The sequence below is a fragment of the Eutrema salsugineum genome, unplaced genomic scaffold (assembly GCF_000478725.1).
Source record: "Eutrema salsugineum unplaced genomic scaffold, Eutsalg1_0 scaffold_14, whole genome shotgun sequence".
NCBI lineage: Eukaryota > Viridiplantae > Streptophyta > Magnoliopsida > Brassicales > Brassicaceae > Eutrema > Eutrema salsugineum.
In genome coordinates this window covers 6,217,968-6,242,731 of record NW_006256877.1, presented here as the reverse complement: position 1 = coordinate 6,242,731, position 24,764 = coordinate 6,217,968, and the positions used below count along the sequence as shown (strand labels likewise).

Genomic DNA, 24,764 nt, shown 5'->3' with positions numbered 1-24,764 from the left:
AAAACGATTATTGAGACTCGCAGTTTCATCAAAACACAAGAGATAAACCCACAATAATAACAACATCTTTAGACAATTATATTTGATTTCATATTTTTTTGAAAAAGAAGGTTAGAGTGACAATGAAAAGATTTAAGAGAAATTTATAGAATAATAACTACATATAAATATATGTACTAGAATCGAAATGAAAAGTAATTAATGTTGGGCACTTTTTAGATACGAGTGGCTCTTTTTTCGTCAGAGTTTAATTATCTAATTAACTCATCTGATTTTGTTTTATTTATTACGTGTTTAATAGTGTGCTATATTAAGGAAATAGTTTTTGTCCAACTCTCAAATTCCTAATTCTATAAAATTATTGATAAGACAATGGATTATAAAAGTTATTTGTTGTTAATCTGTAGTGTATATTTGTGGAAAAAGACTATGAATTAGTCTACTACCGATACCATAGTAACTGAGCATATTACATAAATGTACAGTTACATTTTGCTTCGTATATACAGAGTGATGTGTGAAAGATAAAGGCATTGGTTTTTGCCTTTTTGGCATACTTTCAGAGTTTTGAGAACTCTAAAATCTGACTGTGTATTAGACTTGAATGAGATAATACTATTGATATGCTCAAAGTTTAAGAAACTATTCTGCAAGAGCATAGATTTGTAGTTGTAATATAATAGGGATCGAATAACAGAGACGAGAGATTCGCTCAATAAACTCTATATAGTTGAATTATGCTAAGCAAACACAATGAAATTAAAAACAACAATTAAAGCAAAACGGTTGTAAACTCGATGGAAAAGAATTAGGCTCAGAGTATTTCTCAGGAAATCAGAGAATGCAGATTATTCGGTAAATCAGGGTTCAGGGTTAAGCATGGTTTTTAAACTCAAATCACGAAATTATAATTAACCAACTTCTGTTGCGAGAACTATCTAAGTCTAAATCCTAGAATTCTAAATTCCTTTACAAACCCTAAAGACTTAAACCAGTTTTAATACTCAAGTTCGATATGTTCAAAAAGTATATAAACCAAATTCCTTTGCGAATAGCTACTTTGCTCACCGTAGGTTCTTTCCAGTTATTCAATTACACTTCCGTGTCAATCAATTAACCTAAGATCTAAGTTCTAGGTGACCAGTCCAGAATTAGCTTTAAGAACAACATATGTTGAAGAACTAAATAGATATGAACCCTAACTAATCAATCAATCTAACATCCAAAGAAATCCTTTATGAGAACCCTAAACCTAACAGGCAAACTACTCAGACATGGAGATTGAAACAATAAACATGAATGAATAGATTGCAGAAAGCAGTAAATAGATTAATAAACATGGGTTCAAAATCTTCTCTCCCCTGAACAGAGTTTCAGACTTGTCTTCCCAAAAGCTCTCAAAAACAAAAGTTCTCTCTAAGAAAATCTAAGGTATCGATATAAGGTGGCTAAAAACCTTATTTATAATTTAAAAACACGTTTTGGGCTTCCTTATAATTATTGGAGACTTTTGGGCCCAACTCCTTCTTCAAACAGGAAACAAAATCACGTTTTTCTTATTTCTGCGATCGGTGTCGAGCGTCACTCTTCATGGTGTCGAGCGACACTAAAGCACATAATTCATTCTTCACGAATTTGATCCTTGTTTAGCTCCAAAGTGCTCCAAAATCACCAATTAAGCTCCAAACGTACCTATGACTTGTAAAGACTCTAAAAGACTTGAAAGACACTAGAAAGACTCTATAAATAAGACATATACCATGGTTAAAAACCATAAAAGCCATGATATATCAACTCCCCCAGACTTAGCATTTGCTTGCCCTCAAGCAAACAGAACACAAAATAAGAGAAAGAGGTTTGAAAACACGGAGACTCAACCTTTCACTGGAACATCAATTTGACCGAGATCACCCTGCAACTCAACTACTGCTTCATCATTCCAAATCGAACCACCATGTACTTCTCCGCAAACATTCACAGCGTTCCAGATTAAGTCCAAAATTCCAGAACATTGTCCATAAACCCTCATCGCTGGATCTCACTGATGATTTAGATGCCAAGAACCTTCTAGACTCTTTTTCCGTATCTATACTCAAACAAATCAGCCTTACACACTTTAGTACTTTTCTCTCCCCCAGACTTATTCTTTTTGCACACTCATCATCTTTTTCTTTTTCTCGTTTCTTTGGCATATACTCGATAAGGGTAAAGCTGCGAGTACTGATGGTGTTTGCCATCGAGTCCCCGAGTTGTCCCCTTACCTTGTATCAAAGGTTTTCAGCGAATAGTGGGGTCATAGGAAACTTTCCTACCCCTCACTTCCTTCCTTTGTGTGATCATTCCAACTTAGAAGTGAAATAATGGGATCTTTGGAAATTTTCCTACCCCTTCAATCCTAAGCGAAAATCATCTCAATCTTTTTGTCTTTTTCTTTCTTTCTTCATTTTTTTATTTAAGCTCGTCACAGGGAGAGAAGCACCAACATTAGATTTCACACAGGCTTTCATTTGTCAAGTATGAACGAGGAATCAAGCTCTATAAACATCAGTCACATCAATGAGGTAAAAGAAAGAGTTCAGAAATTAGCTCAGGTTAGTCGACTCTGTTGGAAACATGGACGCCTCTAGTCAACTGGTCAGCCTTTGGATTTTTCATTAGTCGGATCTAGACTGAATTTGCAGCAGTGGTCACTTAGATGAAAGGTCAGCACAATAATTTCAGGAAAAACATCATAATCTCCAACAAGTTTTGACTAAAAAACGTTTTGACACAATTGACTCTTAAGAAAAACAAACACAATGTCAGCGACTACCTCCCCCAGACTTAAACAACATTGTCCCCAGTGTTATCTAGTCCGAAGGTGGTCAAACAAAAGAAAGGAAACAGAGAAACACAGTAAAAACGGAGAACTTACCTGTTTGTTAGTTAGAGCGACACCAAAGGTAGTGTCGCGCGACACTTGTACGTCGTGAACTTAATCTCCTTGTGCTCGATCCGACTCCCGATTCCACTCCAGTTCTGGATTTCCTGTTAACCTAATTCCTAATTTTTTTTTTTGACAGAAGCAAATGACAAGCGACACCGATGGTGGTGTCGCTCGACACCAACTTCTACTTCACCTAAAACACGAAAACGAAAAACGAAAGTTAGCTGAAAGTACAGACTTACCTGTGGATTGCCTTCCACCAAGCACTTGTTTTAAGTCATTAGCTTGACTATGGATAGATTATGCATCTGGTGGTTCAGACAATGGCATATAATGCCTCTGTGAAAGTCGTCTCATCCATGGTGGTGTGTAAGCGTTGTGTGCATGAGGTCGTCCAAGGAATACAAGAATAGCAAGAGGGTGAGATCTGTGTTTGGACGACTTTAACCTATTCCCTGCAATATCATCAATGGAAAAACCAAGTGCTCTTTGCTTTGGTGGATATGAATAGAGTGAGATGTTTTGAGCTTCCTGATCAACAGCAGTCAGTGGTTCTGTAGACGTTTTCGTCAACTCAGGTTGATCTATCACCTTCTCAGCATCAAACACGTTATGATCTCCAACTATCACTTCATGTATTGCACTGATTTGGAATGTCTGATCATCTATGGTTGAATCCTTCAGCTTCTCCATCTTGAAAGTCATGATGGTATCTCCCAAGTGGAGATCAAGGTTACCAAGCTTGACATCAATTACTGCTCCAGCTGTAGCTAAATATGATCTTCCTAGGATAAGAGGATCTTTGGATTCCTCTCCATATTCCAGAACCACGAAATCTGTAGGAATTATGCAATCACCAACTTTAATCGGAACATCCTCCAAGACACCTTTTGGAATTCTTTAGATCGATCTGCTAGGATCAAAGAGATCTTAGTTGGCTTGAAATCAGTCATTCCAAGACTTACAGCTACAGAGTATGGCATGAGATTAACACTCGAACCAAGATCACACAGCGATCTCTTGAACCTCTCTAAGAAGATAGAACAGTCGAAAACAAAGCTTCCTGGATCCGAGAGCTTCTCTAGAATTTTATTCTGAATCACAGCACTGACTTGTTCAGAAATCATCATCACTCCTTCCTCATGACTCAGATTATTAGTCACCATCTTCTTCACATAGTGTCTGAGAGTAGGAGCAATCTTCACAGCATCAACCAAAGGAATCTCAATCACAAGCTTCTCCATCAAAGCCTTGCATCTAGCATCTTCTAGCTCCTGCTTGGACTTCTTAGGACTCCTTGGATAAAGAACCTTAGGTTTGTAGACTCTTTCTTCTGTTGGTTTCGGATTCTGAACAACTTCAGCTTCGCTCTGCGATTGGTGTCCCGCGACACTAGTTATAGTGTCGCTCGACACTGGCTCTGCAGTTTCGAAATTTTCTTCATATTCGTCAAACTCCACGATTTCATCCTCAGAAACATCTTTTTTAAGCACATGAGTCAACTTTTTACCACTCCTTAACGAGATGGCACTGCAGTAATGCCTAGGATTGGTATCAGTCTTCCCAGGAAGGAATCCTTCTTGCCTTTTTACAGACTGTGCAGTTTGAGCAACCTGAGTATCAAACTTCTTGACATGAGTGTTCAGAACTTCAATTTTTCCATTCAGATCCAGATACAGAGCATCAATCTTCCCATTGAAATCCACAGTCATCTTCTGCTGACCTTCCAAGATCTGTTCCAGCATAGACTTCACCTCATTATCAGGAGTTTGAGCAGGAGGAGAACCATAGTTCCTTGAATAACTGTTGTTGGAGTAGGATGTCTGGTACTGAGGTTTAGAGTTATAATCAGAAAAGTTCTGATTACCTGTGAAGGTACTCCTCTGATTATTTCCATTGTAATTCGTGTTCCCTTGCTGAGTACCAAATCTCTGACCCTGAAATCGAGCTCCATTGATGAAGTTAACATCATCTTCCTCAATTGCTTCATCTGGTCCGAATCTGACAGATTTCTTACCCAAAAGAAGGCTATGCACAGAGTCAAGCTTAGCCTTCACCTCAGCAATCTGCGATCTATCCATGTTTCCACCCTGCTTCTTTCGCTGATAGTCTGCATTCTTGGTACTATTGCTAGATGCCAAGTTCTCAATAAGCACAACAGCGTCTTCAGGGTATCTGGTGTTGAAGTTCACATTGCTTGCAACATCAAGAGCCATCTGATATCTCCAAATAACACCTCTGAAGAAAATACCCAACAACTGAACATTACTGAAACCATGATGGGGGCAATCTCGCTGGTACGACTTAAGCAGCCTTGAATGCCTCAGTCAGTCCCTGAGAAAACGTTGAGATTTTGAGTCTCAACTTTTCAGACCTAGCATCATCATAGAAGTTGTGCAGAAAGACGTTTTTGGTCTCTTTCCAAATAGTTAGTGATCCTGGTTCTAACTGCTTCAACCAGTTAACTGCTTCTCCAATAAAAGAGTATGGAAACAACTTATAGAAGAGGAAATCATTGGACACTCCATTATATTTGATGTTGGTGATCAAGTCCTCAAACCTCTCGATTTGTGCAAGCGAGTGTTGCCCGAATCAGATTCCATATCGATACAAAATGGATTATGAACTACTGCTTTTTATTTTTTATTGATTTGCTGAAAAATAAATAAAATGGAACTAGTGAATCGGGATGATTATTTCTACACATATAAATAGAAGAGATGGTTTAAACCTAATTAAACACATGCTCTGCTAATCCAATTCCCGAAGACTTTCGAGTAAAAGCTGCATGCATACATTATGACTTGGACGGATTTCGAAGAGTTTGATGGGCTCAAATAAGTTAATTAACCTTAAGTGTATGTAACTTTTAATTTCGTAGTCTGTTTTGCCACGTGTCAGTTTACAAATTAAAATTTTAAATTGTCGTTTGGTCCGAACGGTATAAATGTTCGGATAACTATGAATTCATCAGATTAATAAATTTTCAACTGAGTTTTTATGCCCACTCGTATGGAAAGTACAGTATTTGTGTGACTGTGATTACATACGTAACTCTCTAATTAATGAAAAGAAATTTTATGATCAGAAAAGAAAGTAGTTTTAATGAATAAAATATTGAGCATTGTTCCTTACAATGCAATCATAGGCCACTAGTGATAATTCCTCAAGACAAATCGATTCGTAACTGTTAGAAAACCACTATGCTCAAAGGTTAGATTCATAAACCAAAACTACTACTAATTATAAATGGAGCCTAAAACCGTTATGGAGCAGTAGAAATAAACATTAAGTGGCTAAGCCTATAGCCAGAGCTTAAGAATATCTATTTGCTTTTGACCAAAAATAAAATAAAAGAATATCTATTTGCTTAGCCATCAAACAATAGCTCTGCTTTGAGATACAAATGCTGTTCCATCACCTACGAGTCTGTTAATTAACTAATCTGCAAACAAAAACAAACAAGACCTACGTAGAGAGATTGTCCAATGGACGTTTAGAGAGTGTTATGAGCCCGTACGAACCTAAAGCCCAATGCAAAGCTTCATCTCCAACAAGTCACATCGCAATAAACAGTGAGGGACAAACAAGAAATTGTCTTGTGGGATTTGAGAGCTCACTTGAAGAACCTTCTTGACATCTGGTGATTCATAAGTAAGAGTGTGCCCATCCATTGAGTAGGAGAGACAATACGGAAACTTTTCTACTTCAGGAGAAGATGGTGCGATGCATCTAACGGTCACATACACACCAGCCGGCTCATTGAAACACTGAAGTGCAAACAATAGTTTCTTCTTGAATTCCCAAAGAACTAACATCTTGTCGCTAGCCACGTTCATCTGAACATCAACAGAACCACCGCACACAAAGGACATAGATTTGGGTTTGTGACTGTGGTCATCAACAAAATGACTATATATCTGATTATATGATCCGGTGTAATTGCAGTCCAATGCAGGGCAGGTGCATTGAGAGAAAGTGCATTCCTTTTCATGAGTTGATTCTTTCCCGTAAGAGACATTCTTGGTGCATCCAAGCTTGGCGTTTGGACATGGAAGAAAGACTGATTCGAGCACAGTCTCCATTGCTCTGCAGCGATTGTGGCCAATAGGAGAAGCACATGCAGGACACTTATTACTCAGCTTGGGACGGCACGAAGAGCAAGCCAAATGCCCATTATCACACTGAAATGCAAAACCAACGAGTTTCGATCAAAGCTTTAATAACCGCACATATTCCTGAAAAGAAACTTAGCAAAGGGTTTTCCACTTCTTTAGGTAATGAATATATTCAAGAAGAGAAAATATTTCCTCGCAGTGAATATCAAATAGCAATGAAGAGAGCATGAACTTTGAAATCAGTTTAACATACAAATCGCATTGTCAAAGTAAATAAACCCAAATGAAGCTTTACAAAAAAACCTCAATTGGTAATTAATATAATTCATGGAGAGGATTCATCGATATAGTATTTGATAGTTCATGAAATATACTCGATCTTGCATAGTTATACACACATTTTAAAAAATGTGTCTTTTATCATCATATAGCTTCATAAAAGGTGAACCTAAATTTTTTAAAAAAACAACAATCAAATTTTGCCAGAATCCTAAAATCAACAAAAGCTATGGATACTCCAACTATCATCTGCAGAGTAACGAAACAACATTTCCAGGGATGGACAATTCTTGTTACAAGAAAAGGAAACTCTTTAAAGTGAGATAAACTGTTTTTAGGTTGAAACAGATAAGAAACCAAAACCTGGAACATGAACTTTGAAAACAGTAAGCAAATCGCATTGTCACAGTAGAAAACCCAAATGAAGCGTTACAAAAAACCTCAATTGGGAATCGATAGTTCATGATATATACTAGATCTTCCATAGTTATACACACATTTTCAAGAACTACATTTGTAAACATGGGTTTTGTAAAAAATGTGTCTTTATCAGCATATAGCTTCACAAAATGTGGAATATAAATCTTTTAGAAACAAAGAGTCAAACTTTGCCAGAAACCTAAAATCAACAAAAGCTATGGATGCATTAACTATCCTCTGCAGAGTTTGACTCATAGCGAAACCACATTTCAAGGGATGGACAGTTCTAGTTACAAGAAAAAGAAACTCTTTAAAAAAGATCAGAAACAATACCTGAAAGATAGGAACAGTTAGTGCTTCGAAGCAAATGGGACAGTCGAGAATATCCAGACCGAGCAGCATCGCCGAGCGTGTCTTGTCCTCCGATATCGAACTACGCTGTCTCTTTTTCGAGAGAATGTTGCTCACTTCTTCTCTGTCGCAGGAGGATTCGGAAACTGAGGCTCCCACTTCTTTGTCTTGTTCACCATTGCTTCCACTTTTATCTTTAGGCTTCTTTGAGCAAGCAGATAGTAAATGGCGCCTTAAAGCTGATGTTCCATTATTCCTCTCTATTACAAAACTCTTACTACAATGGATGCAACGACCCCTTTCTTTGCCATCTTCCCCTTTTCCCACCGACACAAACTCTTTCCAGACATCAGCTCTCAGGCTTCGATTAGAATTAAAAACCGTTTGAGTCGCTTGAGTCTCGTTTCTTGCTGGTTCCTGATTTTCAAAGTCACACTTATTCATTTCCCATTCATTCTCAGCATTAAGAGCCGCAATTGCTTCCTCCTGTGACTGCGAATCCATCCTGCATAAATTAAAAGTGACATTGAAATCAATATCTGCTTAATGGCAAGTAGGCATATGAAACGATTCAGAAACTCAAAATAAAAAAAAAAGTGCTAACAGGGTTTAAACCACAACTATTCGCTTCATAGCATAATCCAATTCTCAGCAGAAGAGCAAACACAAATACAAGATTCGAGGAACTTAAATCGCCAAAACAATCATGAATAAGAAAACCCAAATAGAGATTGTAAGAGATCAAAGAGACAAAAGTTATGAAACTGATCATACAAATAGAGATTGTAAGAGATCAAAGATACAAAATTTATGAATTTGATCATACCCAGATATCAACATCACGGAACAGAAGACAAATTACATACCAAAAAGAGTGAAAGGGGGAAAAACAGAGGAAAGAGTGAACATTTACATAAAATATTAAGAGAGTAACAAGAAAAGAGCCTAGAAGCTAAGAACAAACATGCAATCCCTAAAGTCCATGCCCAGTTTCAATTTTGTATAAGCATATTTGTCAAATCGAATAGAACGAACTACTAGTGGGTTTTTCTGTTCTGACTAACCCACAAGGATCAAGAGGCAGACGAATTGAGAGTGAGGGGAGAAGAAGCAAGGATTTAGGGTTTCTTTTCTGAGAATCTGAAATGCTGAAATGGCGACTCGAGTGAAGATTCAAGAATAACAGAGAAGAAGCACCAAAACGTCTCGTTTCGGTAAAATGACAAAACCACAGTCGTTTGAGTGACACAAGTTTTTTTTTTTTTTTCGGCAAAAGTGAATTTTATTTATTTTAAAATGAGTTTACATAATCAGAATACAAAGAAACTGATAACCATCTTGGTGGATACAACTTTGAAGAAAAGAAAATGGAATTTGGAGGACCCTTTTTGGCAAGCAGGTGAGCTAGAATATCGTTTGATCTTTTTGTATGTTGAAGTTTACATTCCACAAATTTTGATGTCCAATGAGAGATATCACTGCATATATTTTGGATAGTGAACTCAGCAGATTTCTTTTCTAAGACATCAAAGAGTGTTTTACAATCTCCTTCAAAACATAGTGATCAAAGTCCTGTACACCAGACTTGTTGCATTGCCAAGAGTAGAGCTTTAGCTTCTGCCTCCAGTGGTGAGGATTGTTTGTCCAATCGATGCTGAACCCCAAAAATACTGTATGCCACAATGATCTGTTACAACCCATCCTACATTAGAGTGGAGATTTTCATGATTAAAGCTCGCATCAAAATTACACTTATATTTTTTCCACTCTGGTTTTTGCCATGTGTTTTGTCGAGAAGTGTGATGCAGTGAGTGTGAATTTGGAATAGTATCTGTTTTGCGTTTTGTGGAGTTAACGTAAATAACCATTCATTAACATCCACTAATGAATATTGAACCATTCTTTGAGTGACACAAGTAAGAAGAACATAAACATAAGTTTGAGTGACAATATTACGTCGTTTAAGTGATTAAGTCTAGTGTTTCTTAAACATAACTAAGCATGAAGAAGTACCTACAAAACAACTCGTTAACAAATAGGAATCACTAATTCATTCACCACCACTTCATTTTTAAATATGACCATCGTTCAATCTATTCAAGTGAATCAAAATAAACAGAGATTCTGATATCTCTTTTTGTTCATTAGATGTCAGATATGGTAATGGATTTTTAACCTTTTTCTCTTCTCTGTCAACTAAATCAAACATTATTCTTCAAGTTGTATAATGAGTTAACAACAATCTCAACGCTCAGGATTTCCGTTAAAGGTCCAGAGAACAATATCACCTTACCACTCCTGCTTAATCAGTCGAAATATTGTAATACTTTTATATTCATATTTGGAGTGGGCTACTCATCTTGAAGAGATTACAATGTATCGGGTGACAAAAACCACCTTGGTCATAGAAACAACAATCTCAACGCTATGGCTCAAGAACGGATTCTGAACCAGAAAGATCATACAATGTAAATTATATATCCCCAGAAAAAAATGTGTTGAAAGCTGAAAGCTGGTTACAATCTTACTCTAGGTTCCAAACTTAACACCTCTTATTCTTATTGGCAAGAGTTGAAGCTGGTTAAATTAAATAAACAGTTGAAGATCCAAAATTTTGTGCCGTTTTCCTAAACCCTATCCAAACACTTTCCAGCTCGGTTTTTGCAATCCATATGACTCTATTTATTTTGGTCGGATGTTTAGTGAAGTCTGAATATAGAAAACACTAATATCTCAGGGCCGTAGCCAATTTCATAAATAAAACAAAACCACTTAAAATAAACCGTACAATACCATCCTACAATTCTTCATCTTGCCTATGGAACCAAACTCAGTAATTAGCAAATATAAAGAAGCCTTGCAAACACTATGTCTAGACTCTCCTCACTGTCTTGGGGATCCGATGCAGCCATTAAGGGAGAACGAATGAGGAATAGTAACATTCAAAGATGTTATCTTTCAGGTATCTAACAAACTCCCCATTGTCTAAGTTAATAGATAGCAAACAGTGGCGCTTCATGCACCGAAAGTAAGCTGTTGTAGCATCAAAAAGGTTTATTGCCAACTGAAAGGTCTTGGTAAAATCCGCAGAGATTTCAGATACTAGTTGCCATTCCCAGCTCTTTAGCGTCCATACACATAACTTATGATCGAGACTTCCATCATGGAAGAATAACTTATGATCGAGACTTCCATCATGGAAGAATATGTTCATATACATGAGATTCCCTTGAGAAGTTGTGAAAAATCTTTCGAATTTACGACGTTTGTCTAAATCAGGGAAAGGAGTTACACGGCAAGTGGCGTTGTAATCGATGGACAAAACAAATTCTTTAAGGTCATCCTTGCAGGCTAGCAAGTAAAGATTTCCGTTCAAGCTAATGGAGCACCTACATTTATTAATTAACTCAAAGGAGAAAGGCAAATGGACAGTTTCGTCATTCCACAAGCCTGTCTCAGATGAATATATCATTAACCTTAAAATCTTGCAGTAGTTGTAGTTCTGTTTTCCATCATAAGAAATAATTTTATAACTCAAAAGGACGCCGTTATCGATTCGTGTGACAATACCCAACGGATAGTGAATTGCCTTCTGATGAAACCTTGGAGGAAGGATTTTTACAAATTCCCTAGAAACCGGATTATCCACGTAAAAGGATAGTTTTCCGACGATAGGCACTGCCTCGATCAAAATCAACCCAGCATCGCTGTAAGCAACGACCATGACTCTGAGGTATTTTTCCAGCCGCCGCAGCCGCCTGAGCTCACCGCCGCTGCCGTCTGAGAGGACAAGGAGTGGTCGTCAGCCTCCTCCTTCGCAGAAACTCCTTGATTCCTTTGCCACCAGTTCTCCTTAAGTCAGATCTGCTTTTAGGCCAAGGTGAGGATTAGATCTAGGGTCTTCTTCTTATTCATTTGTCTTCTTCTGGTGTGTGGAGTCTAGATCTGATGAGTCTAGGATGTTTCCTTGTGCATCTAGCTAGATCCATGTGTGAGTCTAATGAAATGAATTAAGATCTCATCAGAGGAAGAACCAGCATATTTGATTGTTCACCCTGATGTGTGGTAGTGATTGGTAATGTAGCTAGATCAGGTGTTCATCTCGGTGATGATGTGTCGAGGTATGGACTTGTTTGCTGCGCTATTGTTGTCTGTGTGACTATAGCGGTAATTCAACGGTGGGGGAAGGTACGACGATCCTTCCGGAGCCTGTATGGCTGGAGGTGTGTATGTGTGACTGCCTGGTATTATGTCTGTGTGACATGGGAGATGTTGTCCTAGTCTGTGTGACTGGGAGGTGTGGCCTTGTGTGATAGGCGGGTTGGAGACATCATTGCTTGTTAGTTGTTTGTGCATCGCTAGGATGCTTGTGTGTTGCTTGTTGGATTTATTCTTGACATGTTGGTGGAAAATAAATGAGTGGGAAGGGAGCCTGGTTTGGTTCTCACCAGTGTTCAAAAAATCGCTAGGCGGTAGGCGGGCGGACGGGCTCCGACTAGCGCCTAGGTCAAAAATCGGTGATTAATCGCTGATTAATTGGTAATTAATTTTTTGATTAATTTATATTATATTTAATTTTTAATTATTTTGGAACTTGAACTTGCTTATATTTGATTTTGATTTGATTTCAGTAATTTAGTTGAATTAAAAATTGTTAATTAGGGATTAGGTCGTCAAAATCGTTAATTGGTTAAGTATTAAATGTGATGTCGTTTTTAATTGGGAAAGAAGAACAATTGGACTGATTTTGGGCCGATTTCAGAATAAAAAATGGAAATTTATTAATAAAGTTGGCCCAACTTCAAAAATGTTGAGATTTTTTGGGTTGATTTTCAAAAATTAGACGATAATTTTGTTTTTTAATTAATCTTAGGCAGTTTTAGGCGATTTTAGACGGTTCTAGGCAGTTTTAGGCGGTCCTAGACGATCTTAGGCGGTAAAAAATCGGAGACCGCCTAGAGACGCTGCCTAGCACCTAGTCGGGGCGGTCACCCATCGCCTAGGGCTTAGGCGGCCGACTAGGCGGCTAGGCGGCCGAGTTTTTGAACAAGGGTTCTCACTGAGTAATTTTCCCAAATCACTCACCCCTCTCTCTTAAATCTATATTCCAGGTGAGTGTGATGAATTTGATTGTAATGATGTCTGGGAGGAACTAGACAAGTAGCTCTAGTGTGGTGTGCCCTCAGAGATGGAGGAAGATTTTTATTGCTTTAAGAACTATTTTTCGTATTTTCTTTTAAGACATTTTTTCTGCTTATTTTTGGATTTATTCAAGTTATTCATTTCTATTGTAAGACTGGATTTGATCTAATTTGGAATAAGATTTAAGGATTATTCAGGAATTATTGGCTAGGTTAGATAATACTGCCGGTTTAATCTGGTTTCCTTTGAAACCTAGGACCGGAGTGTTACAATATCCACCACAATACCCTGCCATGTCTCAGACATAGGAACATCATCAGACAAACATTGTCCTAATACAATCATCAATCCTCCTTGAACAATCTCTTCAGCTCTTGCTTCAAGAAAATCTTTCATGTCTTCTGTGAACTGGACTTTGTAAGCTTTGGTCACTTCTTCTACTAAATTATTACACTAAATGTAATCTTTGTTCCAAGCTAGAGAATTCTTGACACATACTTGTTCGGGAACTTTGGGAAGCCAGTGAATTGTGTAGGAAGTATGTCCAATGTGGATGCTGTTTCGTGGTAACACTCTGCCATAAAAGGAGCCAGGAACGCCAGTGGAGAAATATTCATGTGTGGAGGAACGAAGCTGAGTTCTAAAGAGTGTGTTGAAGTCGTTGTTGGGTTGATCGTTGAAGAATACTTGGAACTCGAGAGGCATGAGGCTAACTTCTTTGTTGTCCTTTGATTGTTTGACTTTCACACTATCAATGATAGTTTGAACAGCAAGAAACGTGTTTGGGCCAATAGAACAACCAAAATCCGCAATTCTGAAAGTACCAAGATCGGAATTTAGTTGGAGATCAAGCTTCTGTAAGATGCATTGCCTTATTTCTTCAGCGCCCTCCATGGCTACTTTTTTTTTGAATTTTTTCAGTTAAATACCACTTATATGAATCTTTAGTAAAACAAATACTTAGCATAATCAAAAATAGATTAAATAAAATCTAAATGATTTTTTAAACTAACTTTGTTGTAAGAACGGCAACCAACTAAGACCGTAAAACTTTGTTTGTCTTAGTTTTTTTTTTTAGTGTGGGCAAACTAAGCTAACCATGAGTTTTCTTTTTAATGAAGAAACAGGAACGTACTTATAAAGTTAACAAAATTTTACTTAAAATTCTGCTGAAATTTCCTTCCTGAACACAATTACTAATCCTTGGACCATATGCAGATCTGGGTTTTTCTTGCCACTTAAGGCATCCACAGATGGTTAATCATGAATGAAATGATGGTGAGAAGACTCCAACTAACAGACTGGGTTCTCAACCAAGATGTTCATTCCAAATTCATTTGTATCCGACTTTCAATCAAAGGGTCGTACAATTTTCTTTTAAAAAAAATTATTCTAGTATCTCAATAATTAGGAAAATAACTAAAACGAAAATAGACTGATAAGCTTCCAGTTCTTTGCTGAGATAGATAGAATTTTGATGGGAATCCAAAAAAAAAAAGAACGAGAAAATAAAATTAAGATTGTTTTCATCTTCCTCGCAGCTTACTTACCCTTGGTTCAACTTCTTGACAAGCATCTTCAACTTCAACGCTTGACTTCCACGCAAGAAATAGGAAGGAACCAACATGAAATCCTCTTTAGGAGTTTCAAAACTCATTTTCCGAATCCCCTTGATCTTCGGCAATACAAACACCATATAATAATTTTTCACAAGGGAGGAGATGTGACAGGAGAAATCACCCACTTCCACAGCAGAAGGTGCAATAAAATTCACAGTCACATAAATACCATGTGGCTCTCTGAAACAGTGCACAACAAACAATAGACCATTCTTGTTTTCCTTCATAACAACTGACGTATACTCAGACAGTTCAAAGTATATTTCCGCAGGTTGGTCAAAAAGAAACAGGTAGTTGTATCTTCCTCTGCCCTTGTGAATACCAAAGTGAGAGTATAGATCCTTATAAGAGCCAGAGTAATCACAATTCTCTGCAGGGCAGTAGCATCGAGAGAAAATACATTCTCTCTTATGAGTTAACTCTGTCCCATAAGAGAAACTCTTGGTGCAGCCGAGTTTGGCGTTTGGACATGGGACAAGGACTGATTGAAGAACCCTCTCCATTGCGCTGCAATGAATTTGACCAATGGGAAAATCACAATAAGGGCATATGTTCCCCAGTTCTTCACAGCATATAGAGCAAGCTATATGTCCACTGTCACACTGAAATGTAAAAACATGTATAAATACCAAAATGGGAAGAGAACTAAATGAATAAAAAAACTAGCAAAAACAATATTTCTAATTTTCTAGTGAACTCAACAGCTCAATAACCCCATTTTTCCAGCATATAGGTCCATTGTCACAGTGAAATGTAAAAACATGTATAAATACCAAAATTGGATGATAATTAAATAAAAAAAAACTAGCATAAACAATATTTCTAATGTTCTAGAGAACTCAACAGCTCAATAACCCCATTTTCCAGCATAGCTACTTCCTCCCGCAGACTTCGATCCCCGCTCGTCTTCAACCAAGTCCTAGACTCAGTCTTTCAACGCTCCAGAAGAGTCGACTTCTCCGACTGATCCGCGGCTGCTGTTTCTAACTAACTACTGTTTCTAACTAACTACTGTTGCTAACCAACATGTATAAATACCAAAATGGGAAGATAATTAAAGAAAAAAAAACTAACAAAAACAATATTTCTAATTTTCTAGTGAACTCAACAGCTCAATAACCCCATTTTCTAGTATATATGTCCATTGTCACACTGAAATGTAAAAACATGTATAAATACAAAAATGGGATGATAATTAAATTAAAAAACTAGCAAAAACAATATTTCTAATTTTCTAGTGAGCTCAACAGCTCAATAACCCCATTTTCCAGCATATATGTCCATTGTCACACTGAAATGTAAAAACATGTATAAATACCAAAATGGGAAGATAATTAAATAAAAAAACTAGCAAAAACAATATTTCTAATTTTCTAGTGAACTCATCAGCTCAATAACCCCATTTTCTAGCATATAAGTCCATTGTCACACTGAAATGTAAAAACATGTATAAATAGAAAAATGGGATGATAATTAAATAAAAAAACTAGCAAAAACAATAATTATAATTTTCTAGTGAATTCAACAGCTCAATAACCCCATTTCCCAGCATATATGTCCATTGTCACACTGAAATGTAAAAACATGTATAAATACCAAAATGGGAAGATAATTAAATTAAAAAAAACTAGCAAAAACAATATTTCTAAATTTCTAGTGAACTCAACAGCTCAATAACCCCATTTTCCAGCATATATGTCCATTGTCACACTGAAATGTAAAAACATGTATAAATACTAAAATGGGATTATAATTAAATAAATAAAAAACTAGCAAAAACAGTATTTCTAATTTTCTAGTGAACACAACAGCTCAGTAACCCATTTTCCAAAATCTGGTCAACCCTTTTTCGAAACATTCACTATACATTTTATGTAGAAACAAAGAAGAAACGAAACCTGGTAAATACTAGTAGTCAACGGGTCACGGCAAATAGGACAGTTAAGAGCTTCTAGATCAAGTAGCTTCGCCGAATAGTTTGTATCGTCATTTTCACCACTGGAGGATTCAGAAGATAAGCTAATTTGATTAGCCATATCTATGCAAAGGTAAGAATTTTGATGAGATTTAATCGAGATATACGTAAAAGAAATGGCTATAACCCTAACGCTCCGAATTCCCACGAGTTTTTTATTTATCTTGAATCTAGACATGCATTTGTTATAATATCATTAAAACATTCTCGGAAATAGCTCTACATGCATAATTAATAAATGAGATTTTTGCTAAAAATAACCCAAAATTTGATTTTGAATATAAAAGTAGATCCCTGAAAAAACATTTAGCAGATAAAACCTACAGGGGTAGTGAAAAGACCATTTAATCATGTATGAGTAAACAAAAGACGGATGTCCAAATTACCGTTTTCTCCCTGACGAAGTCTACTAAAGTAAAACTGAAGTCTACTAGTAGACTTCATTTTATCAAATGAAGTCTACTAAGTAATTAAATCTGTAAATTTAATTTAAAAATTTATAAAAAATTATTTTGGTATGAAATTTACCATCATAAATTTCGTAATCGTAACCCAAATGCAAAAAAAATTATTTTTTCACATTGGTAAATGGAAATGTATGTTTTTAAATTAAGTAGAAGTAAATTTATTATTTAGGTTTTAAAAGTTGTAGACTTCGATATTGAAGTCTACTAAACCGTAAAAATTAACCTAACGGACATTTAACCGAGATTAAACCGGGAATAACATCCCTTAACCAAGAGAAACTGCCCTTAACCGGGTAAATTAACCTAGACCCCGGAAAATTAGCAACTTTAACCGGAAAAAACTTACCCGAACCGTACGGAATTACCAGACTATATATACGAATTACAGATCCCGTTAAAAAAAAACCATCGAAAAGTTCGTGTAAAAAAAAAAAACTCGAAGGCGATTTCCGTTTCTCTGCTCCGGCGCCGTCGACATTCAGAACTGCCGCCGATAAACTCGTTCAGGCAAGTTTTCTTTCTCCAACCACACCCTCATGCTTCCCTACTCCTCCGTATTCATCACCGTTCCGTTTTCTAAACCCCCATTTTCCAGATCTGAAATTAGGGTTTTTTTTTTTTGCAGATTTGCTTTCGCCGTTGGAGGTTAAAGTAATTTCCTGCCTCAAAACGGTTAGTAGATGTTGTTCCGAAGTTATATACTTAGCAATTCTTAAATTTCTTCTATCTTCCTGTAATTTTTGTTCCGTCGGGTTTGAATTAGGTTTTTTTACCAGATCTGGTTGTATTTTCTCGGCGCCAGCTGCATCTAATAAAGGCGGTAACACTCTAAACTTTGTAGATTGACTTCATATACAGTATTTATCATGTATTGATTGCTTCGGTTGGGTTCTGTAGACTTCATATGTAGTATTTATGATGTTTTGATTGCTTCATATACTATTTTTTTTAATGTTAAGATTGCTTCGGTTGGCTTCAGTAGACTTCACGACTCGGATTGTACTTAGAATGTGAAAGTAGACTTCATTTTGTGAAAGTAGACTTCATTTAGTGAAAGTAGACTTCTTTTTGTGAAAGTAGACTTCTTTTACTGAAAGTAGACTTCATTGTTAGACTTCAGGAGTAGACTTCATACGTATTTTTCCGAGGCTTCATATGGCCCTAAATCCATTTATTAATTGTGTTTTTCCAGGCTCGCATACAGTGCTGCGTGGCTAAGGACTTGGCGGATATGTTTCCCGTGTGGGATGATGACGAACAGGATTCAGATATTGTCAAGATTGTCAATGCAATCCATGACCCCAATTTCAAGTTCTCAAAAAACCATTGGCCTTTGGAAGGTATTTTGGGTGCACACATCGTCAAGTCAGAAGCCGGAAAGTGGAGCCTTCCCTCAGATGAATCAAGTCGCAAGAGATCCCGCACAGTCTCTGCATCTGCCGCATCATTCGTTGGTGATGAAGGGGTCGGAGTTGTCGCTACTATGAAAGCGCACTTCGACCAATGCTTCAAAAGCTTTTCAACCAAGATGCTGAATGGTCTTGGTAGCTGTGAAAAGCAGATCAAACTTCTCACCGAGAAGGTTGAATCTGTAGAGCGTGCGGTAGAAGAGTTGACTACGGGGTCGGCGAAGCACACTGAGGAAGAGCCAACCCAGCAGCAGGGCACTGGATCCAAGAAGCATAAAGGGGTTAGTTCCAAAAACCATCCGCCTATACGAAAACATTACATGCGAACAAGATCACACAAAATTAGGAACACTTAATACTAATGTCATTTGAATTCGAACATGTTTACTACTGTTATGTACCATGTGAGATTATTTACTTATGTTTTCAAAACTTGTTGCTTACAATTTTCAGACTATGATAAAACATGTTACTAAATTATAGCATTGGTGTACTCATTTGTATATTCATGCATGTTTCTGACAATAAACTGCAGAGTAATTCAGAGAAAGATGATGCTCCGATGAAAGCTAATGTCAACGTTGGTGCATGTGAGAGTGTTAACGCCCCCGGGGATGCAAAAGGAAAGAAGGCTGCCGTGAATGAAGAAGAGGCCCCAGAGCCTAGTATTTGTGAAATTGACCCGAAGACGTGTGATGTAGACTTCGACGCGGTTGCACTTGCCAAAAATGCCAAAGCCAGAAGCGGCTCAGCTAGTTGCCCGAGCAACGAGTGCCCGACACCGCCAGCTGGCTGCGACACAGAAGAGTCCCTTCTTAGGAAACAGCACCGCAAAGGCCATCATTCCATCGTCGGCATCTCACTCCAGCCGTGCCCGTGGATATGATCCTTTTGATCAAACCGGTGTCAGGGCGAAGCATACCACTCTAATGAACTTTATCAAATCAAACCCGTAAGTAGACTTCTATACGTATGTAAGTAGACTTCCTCATAGTATTATTTCCTTTCTAACTCTTTCACTTGTACAGTGCCTGGCCAAAACGCCCAAGAAACGCTTCGATCGATTGGTATTACATTCTCCGGACACCGACGATATGGCTAGCTGATACGGTTAGTGTTTTACTTTCTCATAGTAGACTTCGTGGTTAGACTTCTTCCGTAGACTTCTTCCGTAGACGTCTTTCGTAGACTTCTATAATAGACTTCGTTTGCAGACTTCACTCATTTCTTATTTTCCCCAATGTGCAGCACATGGAAGCTTACATCAACCTACTCAGGCTGCGATTATCCAAGCATCCGGAGTGGTTTGTATCCGACCGGATTTGCTTCCTGAACTCCATGTTTGCTACTGTTTGGAGGCGTGACTACGAAGACTTCAAAAAATCCGAGCCGAATGCAGATGGGTCTGGCAAACTTCTGCCGCCTGGAGCATATCCGTACTACACTGGCGAATTACCTATCTACTGCCAGACTAAGAAGACGTGGGCATATGATGTGGACTCGTTGTACTCCATGTTGAACATTAGGGAGGACCATTGGGTAGCAATATGGGTCTCATTTGTGACCAAGCATATCACGGTTTGGGATAGCCATGCGCGAACCAGACATGCATCTGACGAATAAATTGCTGAAGCTGTGGAGCCTCTTGCGGTTATGATACCCTACCTTCTTCAGACCTGTGCACCTGACGATGACAAGTGGAGATTCTCCTACATGCCGTTCACCCATTCGCGAGTACCAGGTACGGAGATACCTCAAAACATTCAGAGTGGTGATTGCAGAGTGTACTGCCTGAAGTACATCGAGTGTCATGCATTGGATTTGCCATTTCCTCCGGAACTCTGCGATAAAAACATGCGAAAAATCAGGGAGAAAATGGCTGCAGAGATCTATGACGAAACAGGATGTAAGGGCCATGATAAGCTAGATGCAACCGGGCTGGATGTTTATGATAGGCAAGCTTAGTGTTCCCGTTCTTAAAACTAACTTTGATTTTTATGGCAACTTTTGTGCTACTTGCATAAATGACCTTCAATGTGATTGGAGGTCATTTTAGCAATTGGTAGATGATAGGTGTGGAAGTTTTTTGGCCACCTATCTCATAATTAACTTGCCAAATATGTTGTATTTTCGTTTAGGATATTGTACTTAAACTGAAGTCTACGACTGAAGTCTTTGACTGAAGTCTACTAAGTTGTAATTGTATCCGTACTGAAGTCTACTAAGTCTATTAACATGTTAGTATTTCTAATTTCGATTTCACCCTTACAACTGATTAAGTTCTGTAATTTTCAAGTATACCAGAAACTGTAGACGGAAAAAAGTGTACAAGGAAAAAGTTTTATTAAAATAAGAATTATAAGTCTACAAACGAAGTCTACCATAGTCATGTAAACATATATGTAAACCCAAAAAACATAAAACATGGAGTCAACTAATTTCACTGCGGCCATTCATTTACAAATCCAGGAAATGTTTTCCAGAATAAGGCACATTCTAACTTCCAGAAGCAAGGACTGCAGAGTTTGTCACCATATGAGTCCACGAGGCGTTCATCATCCATCCAGTGCTGGTTTGGCAGATTCATACAAGCACAACTCCTTGATTGTGCCTTATCAAAAACATGGAAGACCGGTTCGTGAAACGCGTCAGGCTTCTTATATGTGGTCGGACACCTGTTTATGTGCTGCATAGTCTTCCGCATCTTCGTTGCCTCTGCCAGAACTATACCACGAATGTGGTTAAATACATCATGGCTACCATCCATGGTTAAAGCGAACATAACCATGGAGTAAGTTGCCACGAGACATCCTCCATTTGATGACACCTTTATTAAGTTAAATCCTTCTTGGATGCTATCTTCATAGAAGATTAGAGAAACGGCTCGTAGGTATTGCGCTGTAGGATTTCCACACTCCAAACAGCGCCGAAAGAAAGCGTCAACCCTCCCATGTTGATCCCAGACCCATGGAATCGTCAAAGTTATTAGATCAACGGCTCTTAAAAAACCCTCTTCATTAGAAATCTCATTTAGATGTTTGGAGGAGACCCTTGCTCTACAGAGCCCACCGTAGGAACGAGAAGTGATTTTTAAGAGGATATCCCACAGAATGTCGGAAGGGATAGAGTTAAAGTTTAAGGGGTTCGACATCTTCAAATGGGTCTGGAATGAGCCTATAATTCGTCTAAACCCAAGAATTTATAAGCAGAAATACAGAACACAAACAGGTACAACGGTTATACGCACCGTTAAAGTCGTTAGAGCAGTTACATATATGAAGTCGTTTCAAACATAACCGTTGTACCAAAATATCACACACATAGTAGACTTCGAAAGTAGACTTCACCAATAGATGACTTCTTTGAGAACAATAGATGCTTTGTCTTCCTATTCCGGAGCCTTCTTGTTATTTTTCTGGTGAATCTTCGACGGCTAAGTATATTAAATAAAAATTGCAACATAGTTATTCGAGTTTAGCTCAACTTACACAATTCGGTAGGGTATGACCAGGTTGTTTGCATTGGGAGCAGCTGTATACTTTGTGCAGCTTCCTTGGCTTCTTGCTTTTCCTCCTAGCAATTTCTAGCCATGATTGCCACCGAGACTTCTTCCGTCTGCCTGGTGCACGGCGAATGTCTGGTGGCAGACATATTGAAGTTGGGCCTCCTTGGACCTCTGAGATTTGGGGATATATGTTGGCAGAGTATGCTGCAAACAAGTAGTTTTTTGAGTAAGTCGGACATACAAGAGAATCCACAGATATCCCACCGGCTAAGGCAGCTGCAATAGCATGTGAACATGGGATCTTCTCGATGTAAAACACACCACATTCACACATTCCATGTTCCAAATCAACAATACAATTCCTGGTTCCTCCTTTCACATAGTATCTCCAAGTGTCAATTCGGTCCACCTCCATTGCATCTGCATAATGTCCACGAATCGCCAGCAAATACTCCACTCCCCGAGTATTATGTGTTGTGAGACTCAAAGCATCCTCTCTGCGTTTTAAAAACCACCGACCGAGCTTCTCTCGGATGAAATCCAAGAGGAATGAAATGGGATAGCCACGGGCCTTCTTAAGTGCAGCATTTATAGACTCTGCAACATTGCTAGTCTTAATATTGTATCTGTCTCCAACAAAATGAACTTGGGACCAAAGAGAGACATCGGCTTCTTCCAAATAGTCAGCAAGGTCAGTCTTGATCTGTCTCAGCTCCGCCATGTACCGGTTGTAGTCATAGAGGTTGTAAGCATAAGCCACACGTTTAACCAAGTACAACAGCTGCTTCCCCCTAAACTTTGTTACTATGTTATGTTGTAGATGGTAGTAGCAGATCCCTCGTTTTGCCCATGGGAAAATAGTTTCACAAGCTTTCTTAATAGAAATATGTCTGTCAGAAACTATCACCAAAGGATAACCATCTGAGACACATTCACGCAGTTTAGAAAAAAACCATTCCCATGAAGCATCATCTTCACCATCAACAATTCCAAAGGCCAAAGGAAAAATCTGAAAGTTTCCATCTTGTGCGGTGGCAACCAACAAAGTACCCTCGTATTTCCCTGTTAGATGACAGCCATCAACCACAATAACTCTTCTCATGTACTGAAAACCACCAATCGATGCTCCAAATGCGAGAAATAGATATTTGAATTTGTTATTCGAATCTACATGAAGAACTGATACAGCTCCCGGATTGGCTTTGTTCACTGAATGTAGGTAAGCTGGTAGACTCGCATATCCATCTTCAGCTGTTCCTCTGACCAATTGTTGGGCATATATCAAAGATCTGTAAGAGGTAGTGTAATCCATCCTGATGCTAAACATATGCTTCATTGAAACCCTGACATGTTCTGGTGTAAGTCCATCAATTATGCCGAAATAGCTTATAAAAAGCTGGTCAATATACTTAGGAGTAGACTTCCCACGGTGAGCCATTCGATGGGCTATTGAACATGTGTGGTCTTTCACATATTTTGTCACCCAAAAAGTGGATGCCTCATTCTTCACGCTCGCTCTAACCATCCATGCACATCCTTCCACTCGACATTTAGCCACAAACAGGTTCTTGGTAGACTTCTGTGTTTTAAAAGCAAATTTTAACATTATGGCAGTCAGTCTAACCTCTGATAACAGCTTCTCTTTTGTAAGGAAACTTGCCCCAACATATATATTATCAGACCATGACATGGGTGTGCTTCCTGTTTCACCATATCGGGTTCTGACCTTTTCAATACAGACTTCATCTTCATCATCATCTTCATCTTTCACTTTTCCGTAGACACTGTAATCTTCTCCGTCAGAGTAAGCTGCATCGTCGACATCTTCTCCATCGTCGTTCACATCAGAACTGTCTGCCTCATCATCGGTTGAATGTTCTGAATTTTCCTCAACATCTTCACCAAACTCTTCATCTGATCGTTCCTGGTTCTCCTCAGTATCCATCTCCACTCGACAGGACACACAAAGGCGTAACAAATGTACTCTGCTTAACGCAATCAAGCTTGAAACTTGTCTATCATTGGTGACATGCATTGGAGGTGTATCTGGAGCCATATTTTGCAACATTGAGACTGGTAGTGCGTAGGTTAACTCGATGATCCCAGTCTTCTTGCCCAAATTATAATCATCTCGCGCCATTTCAGTAAGCTGCCCAAAGGTGCAACCATCGTTCAAAAACCACATTCTTCCACCTTTGCCCATGTCAACAACAAAATGCCATGAATTCTCCTTAAACTTCCACTCACCGTACACAACTGGAATTTGAGCCATTCTCTGAAAAAATAACCATATAAACCGTATTAGCAAACACTGCATAGAGACTTTTTGTATCAAAGTAGACTTCACGACGAAGTCTACTTTGATAAGCTTAGTACCTTAAAAATCGAAACTTTTGATTCAACAATAAATATTCAATGAAACTGAATAAAAATCACTAGGTAGTTCAATCACTAACTAAAAAACAATTATAAACAAAAACAATTGAAAAATAATTTATAAATTTGCTTAAAACGCGTTTTTACAAAAACGTCAAAACGTAGACTTCTATTGCA

At 38.1% G+C, this 24,764-nt stretch overlaps 4 protein-coding genes and 1 pseudogene across 4 annotated transcripts; all 5 read right to left on the bottom strand.

Annotated features, from left to right (window-relative positions):
• Nucleotides 1-6,272: 6,272 nt before the first annotated feature.
• Nucleotides 6,273-9,273, bottom strand: LOC112088349 (E3 ubiquitin-protein ligase SINA-like 7). Its single transcript, XM_024158599.1, has 3 exons — nt 9,159-9,273; nt 8,077-8,599; nt 6,273-7,110 (listed from the first exon to the last, which is right to left on the bottom strand). Exons 2-3 carry the CDS (start codon nt 8,596-8,598, stop codon nt 6,451-6,453), a joined length of 1,182 nt encoding a protein of 393 aa, XP_024014367.1. The 5' UTR covers nt 8,599; nt 9,159-9,273; the 3' UTR covers nt 6,273-6,450.
• Nucleotides 9,274-11,005: 1,732 nt separating this feature from the next.
• Nucleotides 11,006-13,090, bottom strand: LOC18022559 (F-box protein At3g28330). Its single transcript, XM_006405754.2, has 2 exons — nt 13,087-13,090; nt 11,006-11,874 (listed from the first exon to the last, which is right to left on the bottom strand). The coding sequence occupies exons 1-2, from the start codon at nt 13,088-13,090 to the stop codon at nt 11,006-11,008; spliced, it is 873 nt and encodes a 290-aa protein (XP_006405817.2).
• Nucleotides 13,091-13,488: 398 nt separating this feature from the next.
• Nucleotides 13,489-14,139, bottom strand: LOC18022558 (annotated as a pseudogene).
• Nucleotides 14,140-14,782: 643 nt separating this feature from the next.
• Nucleotides 14,783-16,891, bottom strand: LOC18022557 (E3 ubiquitin-protein ligase SINA-like 7). The gene is made up of 2 exons (XM_006405752.1): nt 16,754-16,891; nt 14,783-15,457 (listed from the first exon to the last, which is right to left on the bottom strand). The coding sequence occupies exons 1-2, from the start codon at nt 16,889-16,891 to the stop codon at nt 14,783-14,785; spliced, it is 813 nt and encodes a 270-aa protein (XP_006405815.1).
• A 5,294-nt stretch (nt 16,892-22,185) lies between these two features.
• LOC112088429 lies at nt 22,186-24,483 on the bottom strand. Its single transcript, XM_024158708.1, has 2 exons — nt 23,262-24,483; nt 22,186-23,132 (listed from the first exon to the last, which is right to left on the bottom strand). The coding sequence occupies exons 1-2, from the start codon at nt 24,481-24,483 to the stop codon at nt 22,186-22,188; spliced, it is 2,169 nt and encodes a 722-aa protein (XP_024014476.1).
• Nucleotides 24,484-24,764: the final 281 nt, after the last annotated feature.